At 38.7% G+C, this 9,938-nt stretch overlaps 1 protein-coding gene across 1 annotated transcript in view; it reads left to right on the top strand.

The window, feature by feature from the left end:
• Nucleotides 1–1,788: 1,788 nt before the first annotated feature.
• Klhl1 (kelch-like 1) overlaps nucleotides 1,789–9,938 on the top strand; it is a 413,770-nt gene continuing 405,620 nt past the window's right edge. Inside the window, exon 1 of the mRNA NM_053105.2 lies at nucleotides 1,789–3,011. Within this exon, the coding sequence (NP_444335.2) occupies nucleotides 2,506–3,011 (506 nt within the window). The 5' untranslated portion in view covers nucleotides 1,789–2,505. The remainder of the gene's footprint in view (nucleotides 3,012–9,938) is intronic.

Raw genomic sequence — 9,938 nt, 5'->3', positions numbered from 1 at the left:
TATGTAACATTCTAAATTTTTCTTCATATATATAAATTTCAATCTTATATAATATTTGAGTCATATAAGACATTAATTTATAAAGGGATAAAATTTAAGCTATGGAAACCAGAACTAGAATTTTAGAGAAAAGTGGGAATATAAAATTGAATTTGATGTTAAGACAAATAAATTTTATATTCTAGTGTGTTTTGACATTAAGTATCATGTAATGAAGAAAATCCAGAAAAAGTAGCCTTTCCTACATAATTTGATTTCAAAAATCAAGTTAGAAAATCCATGAGGTAGGAGTTTATACAGAAACCAATTAATTGAACGAAATTCAAATTTCTGCAGTATTTCTGATATAAGGGAAGTTTCTAGGCTATTTGTAACATTTAGTTTAATATGCTTCATTTTTTAAATTTTGTTTTGTTCTTTAGTTTTTTGGTTTTTTTTTTTTCCTCTAAGGGAAATAGTTGATTACATTCTTGGATAAACATGATCTGCCACCATTGTTTACTTTAAAAGATCTCTGCCTTTGTCGTGGTTGTTTTTATCATCGAATAGTGAGAGAAAATTCCAAACACAAGGGATTTCAGTCCAGCTGTCCTGGTATAAATCAATATTTAGATACACAATGGAGATTTTTTCTTTCTTTGAAAGTGTAGCCTTTGTGATCTTAGCTTCTTATTTCATTAAGATGTCCAATTCTATCTAGAAATATTTTCAGTTTTTCTTTGATTTATATTTAAGCTTGTAGCTCAGCCATCGGGTAAGAAAATAGTAATCTAAGTGTAGTGTAGTGTTTGATCCCAATGCCTTGTTGGACCTTCCTGAGCCAATGAATTACAAGGGACACTGCTGTATTCCTGAGTAGTGAACTCGCAGCTTTCCTGACTGACCCTCTAGCCCTGATCAAAGGTTACCCGGCTCCATTTTAAATGATCGTGAAGAAAAAGATAAGATATTTTAAAGTATTTTTAAAGAAAGGAGCCATAGCCTTCATCCTTCTGAAAGAAAATCTCAGCTTCCCTTGGCAGGCAGGCATCTATTTGCAGGACAGTAGCATTCTCTTGCTCCCACTCTCTTGTGCATTTATACCATGACTATGTATGAGAAGTTACCTTTCAAATATTCTGTTATTAGTTTAGTCCATTTTTGTTCTGTATCCCAAACTGTTTTGCTCATGAAGCTCTCACCAAACCCTGATTTTGCCAAGCCTGTGGCTTATATCCAGCCCATTTTCACATTTTTGCCTTGAGTCTCTGGTCCCCGGAGGTGAGGCACTGTCTGGCTGCATTAATAGCAGAGCCACAATGTAAGTGCCAGGACGATGGCATCATCACCCTTCGATGACAGCATCTCTGCTTTTTGCTGTGTCTCATACAGAAGAACGGAAGGCTAAAGGTTAAAGGATATGGCTTATTAAATAATTCAAGCCATTAACCTGCAACCTGCACACCGCGGCGGCCTATTAAGTTTACACTGCCATGATTCATGTTTGGTGTTTACTGATGCTAAAGCATTTTGCCTGTTTGCTTTACTTTTATTGCTATACAGTAATGTAGAGAGGAAGGAGGGTGAAAAAAGGTGACAGACTTACGCAAGGGGACAATAAGAGCAGCAGACTCACTTGCATAAAGAAGATTGAAGTCTTCCCACCCTCCCTCCATCTCTCAGTATAGGCCCCAGTGCACATCTGCGTCACTTACAGGGGAGGAGGGGGAGGCGCTGAGGCAGAGAGAAAAATCATACTGTGAGGACCTTGACAGCTTTCCTGGGCGGGCTTTTCTTTGGCTGCTCTATGTTTTTTCCCGGGATATTTATTTTTCTCCTTTACAAACTGACTATATAAAACCGCCCCTTTTCTCATCTCAGAAAGCATTTGACTGTCCTTCGGACACCTGGCAAGCTATCAGGGAATTATCCCAGAGGACAGGGACAGGGAGCAGGTGCACAGACCCGCCTAAGGGTTGGGGGGTGCACTACTTCTCGACTTGAGGCTCTTTTTCTCTGCACTCATCAAACACGGAACTCTGAGCTGCGAAGACAGGAGATCTGAATAGCTTCCAAACCACAGCTCGGCACCGAGTGTGTATCAGTGTGGCGGAGCCAGCTGCTGCCACCTCTGGAGCTGAGGAGAGCTCAAACCTCTCTCCCTTCCTCTTGCATTTCCAGCCTCTCTTTCCTCCGGGGGGGTCACCACGGGGGTCCCCGCAAGCTCCTCGTGGATTCTAAGCCCCTGGTATCCCAAGACGTCATTCGATCTAGACCGGAGCTTCCCCAAAGCTCAGATCCCAGCAAAAGGACCCAGACTGAGCCGCGAGGCTCTGCAGAGCGCTCAAGGTGCCGGTGTGGTCTCCTGGTGAGACGCACAGCCCCTTTTAAGCCACCTTTGGCACTCCGTGTACACCGGGTGAATCCTGCCTCCTCCTCTCTCTCCAGAAGCCACTGGCCACCCCAGTACGCTCGCCAGGCTACTGGTGTGTGAGCTGCAGTTCCTTGGTCCACGGTTCATTAAGCATGTCCGGCTCCGGGAGAAAAGACTTCGATGTGAAGCACATCCTGCGACTCCGCTGGAAACTCTTCAGCCATCCCTCGCCGGCCTCCAGTAGCCCAGCGGGGGGCAGCTGCCTGCAACAGGACAGCGGAGGAGGCAGCTTTGAGCACTGGGGTCCTAGCCAGAGTCGGCTGCTCAAAAACCAGGAAAAGGGCAGTGTGAGCGCTTTCTGGAAAAAGCCTTCTTCCTCCTCTTCCTCCTCCTCTTCCTCCTCGTCTTCTGCTTCATCTTCTCCTTTCAATCCGCTGAATGGCACCTTACTACCAGTTGCCACGAGGCTGCAGCAAGGGGCTCCCGGGCAGGGCACCCAGCAGCCCGCCAGGACTCTTTTCTACGTGGAGTCCCTAGAGGAGGAGGTAGTGACAGGCATGGACTTTTCTGGACCAGAGGACAAAGGATTGGCCCTGAAAGAGCTCCAAGCGGAGCCTGCCAGCTCTATCCAGGCAACAGGTGAAGGATGTGGACACAGGTACAGTAAGTTCCCACTGAGCAGGTGTCAGAATAGTTGCTGATTGCCGGTCATCCTGCCCACCTACTGTTCTCTCCTAAAGTTTGAACTGTATAGGATGAAAATCTGAGATAGATGCCAGCCTGTTTTGTTTTGTTTTTTTTAATTACCCAAGTTGCAATCTCATTAAAACTTTGCTCATTAATTTCCATTGGCTCAAACATGCACTCTTTTAACAAGCTTTTAGACTTAAAACTATCGAGTGCATATTGAATACATTGGAGAACCTTGGAGTTGAATGGTTCTTATTTCACAGATGATAGTGTCCTTCCATCACGCTTTAAGTCTTTAAGTTTTTCCATTATCTGCTGTGGGTGAAGTCAGCTTTGAACACCATCAAAGTGCATTTCATGTACTCTCCCTGTGACTGATTGAGCATGATTGTCTCCAATAGCTGTGGTTGGACTCTATGTGTGAGAAATAAGTACCGAAACACTGTCATAGCTCCGTCCCCTCCCCCCAAGGGTTGTCACCCTATCACAACTACCATCCCTTGGACCACTTTCTGCTCACTTTTGCCTCTGTCCATCTAAGTGTTAAAATGAAACTCCACGGACATTTCTCGGCAGATACTGTGATTTCTTTCAGAACTCGGCATACAAAAATACTGAAGTAACATTTATTCCCAGTTTATTTCAAGCATGACACTTTGCGTGGACTTTTGCTACACTAAAGATTCAGAGGATCCCTGGAATACAAGCAAAGCTTCAGCTTCCCAGTTTTTAGGATACTGAGTCATTATAATTCTAAATACATCATTTTCATTTGAGCATATGATGAGGATATGAAAGGATTTGCATTTAGATTCATATGATATCAGACTACATTAGAGAAGAAGAAAAAGACTAGAAACATTAGATAATCATAGCTAATATCCTAAAAAAATCTTGAATTGCCTCTGATAAACAAATTAGAAATGAAAAATTTTGAAATTTTTATTTAATTGGATCTTTTTTCATGAACTACATTAAGTTTGGAAAAATATATATGATAAAATGTTCCATAATTTTCATCACTTTGATGAACAGGATTGTATAAGATATCTTTAACATTTTTAATCATATAGTATTGTATTTGAATTATAAGAGCCTTGTATAATATTCTATTGATATATACTAAAATGATTAATATAATGTAGGATCATTTTTTATCAAAGAAAAAATAATTTGCATTCTTCAAGTTTGTCAAAAGTTTTCCACATATGATCCCTAAGTCTAAGTTTTCTGTTATCTAGTGAACTAAAATAGATGACTAAAATTAGAATAAGCAGATGCCATAAATATCATGAAACTCTGAGAGTTCATCTAGTCACTAGATACTTAGGATGATTAACTATTTAAATTTTGCTGGATTTTTGAGGAAAGAGAAAAGCTTACTGGGTAGAGAATTTCTGAAAAATATTTACTCTCTTGTATATTTTAAATGAACAACTATTGAGAAGGGTTTTTTTAGCTTTTTATTTACTCTTTAATAATTTCATAGAGTAATACAAATATTTAGATCATATATACTCCCTATTCTTTACTAAAACTCTCCCTGGATGCGTAAAGAATCCCAACTCATATCTTCTTCCTTTTAAAAGATAACAGACACTCAAATAGCTCAGAAAATACATACCATATATGTACATATATATGTAAAATTTTCAAATCAACTAGAATTAGCTAAGACTTTCAGAATAGCTATCTTTTATATTTAAAAAAAAAACTTTGCCTTATGAAATTTTAATGAGTAGTTTGGGTATCAGCATTCTATACAAACTTTAATAAAGTTGGAATTGGCAAATAATGAAGGAGAACAGATAATAGATTATAATCAAGTTTAAAATGTGAAACTATTTTAACCAAGAACCCAGCTAAGAATTATCTGTCAGAATTACTTTTGGAAATACCTCATTTCTTTTAATCACAGGAAGTTGTAAGTGGCAAGAATTCTGAAAACAATTCAATCAGCAACCAACATCCTCTTTACTGTTGGAATCAGAGTACCGCAAAATTTTGTATGTTGAATCTGTTAAAAGTAAACTTCAATTCCTTTTAAATTTTTACCAAACTTTTAAGGAATGTAGATAAACGTGACATTCTTTCTAGCTACTCTGAGGGCATATTTTTGTCTTTTTACAGTTTTACAGAACATTGACTCTGTGTTCATGACTGATTGAGAACCACCCAGTAAATGGAGCAATTAGTCATTCTCAATATATCTTAATTTCTAATAAGCATAGGGCTCATCGCCCAGGCACCATAGGAACTGCAGAGTAAAATACTTAGAAAAAACTTTATTTCAACTTACAACTTTATCCTATCTAATCTGGAATATAGATCTAACATGTTGGAAAACTCTGTACTATTCATAGTTGTGAATGATATTCAGATGAAGCAGCATATATATATATATATATATATATATATATGCTAAAAACTATAAAAACTTGATTGAATTGAATATATATCATATTTCTCATCAACTCTCCACTGCATAAAATTATCTCAACCTTAAAGCAAAGGTGAGCCTTCCCTTTTTCTTTTCTTTTCTTCTTTTCTTTTCTTTTCTTTTCTTTTCTTTTCTTTTCTTTTCTTTTCTTTTCTTTTCTTTTGCTCTGGTACTAAATAGAAATACTGTTTACATGACTATGGATCTTCAGTTAGTTAAGCCTGTTTTTTAAAACTGCAGGTGGAGAACATTCAGAAGAAAGATACTCATGATTTTTGAATGCTGGAAAAATCAAATTTTCATGGACTTGCAACATAAAGATTCCTTGACAGACATAAACCAACTTTCTACCAAAATGGTGCCATCTCACCCTCTTCAATACCTGCTACTTTATACCATGATAAACAAGTCTCAAGCTTCCAATGTCTTGATTATATCCTTGAAGATACTTTACAAAATAAGTTGATGATTCATTTCTTTCCTACTCACTAATTTACATATATTTATGTCCAAACATATTTAAAATATATGATTCCATACATTTCATATATGTTTCCAAAATTCTATCAGCTATGTAATAAGGCAAAAAAAAGAACACTTTATTCTCACATTTATATTTATATGGTACATGACATTGTATGGTTCATATATCATAGCTTTATAAATGACAATAGGAAAAAAAAACATGTTTTACCTGTTTGTTCTTTCTGCTTTATTAACAGTATATTTACCTGGTTCCATGTCTTTAGCAAGGACATAGACAAGAATTCCACACTTCTCTCTCTAAATCTACACATTCCATTATCTCTAGTCTCATATATTCACCTTTCCATCGGTCCTTTAGGATGAATGAAGAAATGAAAATGTAAATATAACTATGTACAGAATTTAATTACTCTTCCTTTTGCTTTATTTTATTTCTTTCTCCATTTCAGGAGCCCCTCTTACCTTAGTGTAAGCAAGTAAGAACTCCAAGGTCATGTTTATCACCATTGGTAGATATTTTTCCTTTAGAAATGTTATTTCCTGTCCAACATTTCTCTACCTCTAATGTTTTTTCCCATCCTAATAAATGTCTTCTTCCAATTCAATGATCTTCTGTATTAGGTCACCCTCAAACCTCATTTTCCATTATATCATCCACTCTCTCGTAACACTGAAGTCAGTAAAAATGATAACATTACAGAATGATCATCATTTCGTGTTCATTGTTCTGCTGCTAATTCCAGCACCACCAGCCCACCCACCCCCAACCCCCAAAACACACACACACACACACACACAAAGAATTCTACTGGATCAGAATTACTAATTCCAAGAATTACTGATCTCAGTCCAGATCATAACATGTTCACTTAATTTCAAGGAGGGTAAGAGATAGTTCATTCTGGAGCCAAATATGAGTGATTGTGTCCCAGCAACATGGATTTATGTGACCCCCCAAGTTCCATGCTCCAATGTGAAAACAATTCGTGAAGTTTTTACAGTAACTGAATGGAGAAAGTGATGCATAAAGGTACTTTTAAAATTCATTGGTGGAAACACTAAGTAGATAGTAACAAGGAAGTGAAATCTCACTTATAGGCATCGGATATTATCTGATGACTCTTAGACTTTAGTTTGGTGAAAACCAGGGGTTAGTTACATGAATAAAGTCTAAAGTCTTATATCTGTTATACACAGGGTTTTTGGTCTGACAGAAAATGGGAAAAATGGTGATTTGGAGGTCTGTAGATAGTCTAAGATAAAGTGTAATTAGGTTCTGGACCTGCAACAGTTAGAGCTATTCACAGTCATTGAAGTTTTAATTTGTCTTCAGCCTTTCAGATATTGCTTCTTCTAGGAATTTTAATTCCTAGAAGATAGCTACTTATGGTAGGTATGCTTTACCACCCATCTGCTACCTGGAGAACACTCCTGATAGCCATTCACCTCTGACTGTCACATCCAGAGTCTTTGTTTCAAATGAGCAGTGCCCTGGCCTCACACACTTACTCTCTCCTCTCTGGTAGTTGTGCTTTGTTCACCATGTCCATGTTTAGTTTTCCTCATTAACGGGATGTTGTGAATAATGCCTCTCCACTATTGTCAGTGAAATTCTTCATCTTCTAGCAACACCCTCTCTTTTGTGTTTTAGAGTAGCTATGTGGTATTTTCTTGTCCATTTGTATGGAAGGTCATTACACATGTTAACATCTGTGTTGATTTGACCATGTGTCTCTAATTGAAAATTCTAAGGGGAAAGGCTGTGTTGATTTCATATATCTCTTTGCTTCTGCATTAAAGCATTGCTATAAACTGTAGAATAATGAAGATTTTTAATGATCGAATGGAGTAGCACCAAGAACACTTGATCATTGAAAGATCATTGCTGAAACTTGGTGCTGTGTAAATTTATAATTGTAACACCCTATGATCTTGGTGCAGTTATTTATTTCATTGGTATTAGAAAACACACAATTGCTGAGCAGTAGGGGTGCATGCCTTTAATCCCAGCACTTGGGAGGCAGAGGCAGATGGATTTCTGAATTCAAGGCCAGGGATTGTGATTACCCTACTGTTGTGTCCGGCCAGCAGACCACAGCCTGGGTTCTAGCCTGGAAAGGCATTTTGGAAACCTGGAAGAGAAGAGGGGCTAGGTGGCGAGAGAAAGAAATGTAGCCAAGACAGTTACTCTGATCAAGGCTCAAATTTTATTGTTGCAACACTAGTTATGAAGGAAGTGGGAGGGGACCCGATTCCCGCCGAATAATCTCTGGTCCAGTAGAAAGGTAAACGTGTGTGGCTCCGCAGGTTCCAGCAGTGAGCGTGGCAGAACAAATGAGCAGGAAGCTCCACCCCTGAGCAAGCAGGTTTCAGGCTGGGGGAGGGGAGACTACACCCTACCTATTCTTTTATTCTCTTTTAAAAAATGTAATTGTATCAATAACTAACTTTTTATTCTCCATATTCCATTCCCCACCCCGCCATCCACCCTCTGTCAGCTCCACATCCCATACCTTCCCTCCACCCCATCCTGTCTCCAGGTGGATGCCCCCACCCCCACACCACCTGACGTCTAAACTCCCTGGGGCCTCCAGTCTCTTGAGGGTTAGGAGCATCATCTCTAAATGAACACAGACCTAGAAGTCCTCTATTATAAGTGTGTTGGGGGCCTCATATCAGCTGGTGTATGCTGTCTGTTTGGTGGTCCAGTGTTTGAGAATTCTCTGGGGTTCAGATTAACTGAGGCTGCTGGTCCTCCTACAGGGTCCACACTACTCCTCAGCTTCTTTTACCATTCCCTAATTCAACAACAGAGGTCAACTGCTTCTGTCCATTGGTTGGGTGCAAATATCTGCATCTGACTCTTTCAGTTGATTGTTGGGTCTTTTGGAGGGCAGTCATGATAGATGCCTTTTTTATGAGTGCTCCATATCCTCGGTAATAGTGTCAGTCCCTGGGACTTCCCCTCGAGCTGGATCCCACTTTGGACCTGTTGCTGGACCTTCTTTTCCCCAGCCTTCGCTCCATTTCTATCCCTGTAATTCTTTTAGAGAGGAAAAATGATGGGTCAGTGTTGTGACTGTGGGATCAAAACCCCACCCCACACTTGATGTCCTGTCTTTCTGCTGGAGATGGACTCTATCAGTTCCCTCTTCCTACTGTTGGGCATTTCATCTAAGCTCCCTCCCTTTGAGTCTTGGGAGTCTACTCTTTTGTTCTTAAGAGTTACTTTTAATATTCTGTTATTTTTTTCTTTCCAGACAAATTTGATAATTGCTCTTTCCATGTCTTTGAAGAATTGTGTTGATATTTTGATGAGGATTGCATTGAATCAGTAGATTGCCTTTGGTAGGATGGCCACTTTTACTATGTTAACCCATTTACATGAAAGATCTCTCCATTTTCTGAGAATTTCTTTCTTGAGAGATTTGATCTGTTTCTGAGAGACATATCTTTCACTTGTTTGGTTAGAAAATTTCCCACTGTGCCAATGAGTTCAAGGTTCTTTCACACTTTCTCTTCTATTAGATTCAGTGGATCTGGTTTTATGTTGAGGTTCTTGATCCACTTGGACTTGAAGTGATACATGACCATTTAGCAAATAACAATAGTAGGCTGCCTTTTAAAGGTGATCTCCTCAGCCATAGAACTTCTTCTTGTGGAGCAAAATTCAATTTGGAGAGCTGTTGCATGTCCTATAACATCCACAACACTATTGTACCAATAAATACATCCTGTTTGTACAACCATAATTATAGCATACTTGGTCCATTCAGAAGTGGATAAAAGAATCAATGCCTTTCCCCAAATTAGTATGCATTGTACTTTTGACACTCAGAAAGTTCATAGACAGCAAAAAAAAAAAAATATTTTTAATGTCTTGCAGTGAAAGTGTGTTCAGAAACAGGATCATATCTTTCAATTATAGTGCATTTCCAAGAGACAAGATAACAGCCAGTGTTGTTTTTA

The sequence above is a fragment of the Mus musculus genome, chromosome 14 (assembly GCF_000001635.26).
Source record: "Mus musculus strain C57BL/6J chromosome 14, GRCm38.p6 C57BL/6J".
Taxonomy (NCBI): domain Eukaryota; kingdom Metazoa; phylum Chordata; class Mammalia; order Rodentia; family Muridae; genus Mus; species Mus musculus.
This window is presented reverse-complemented; position numbering and strand designations above follow the sequence as displayed.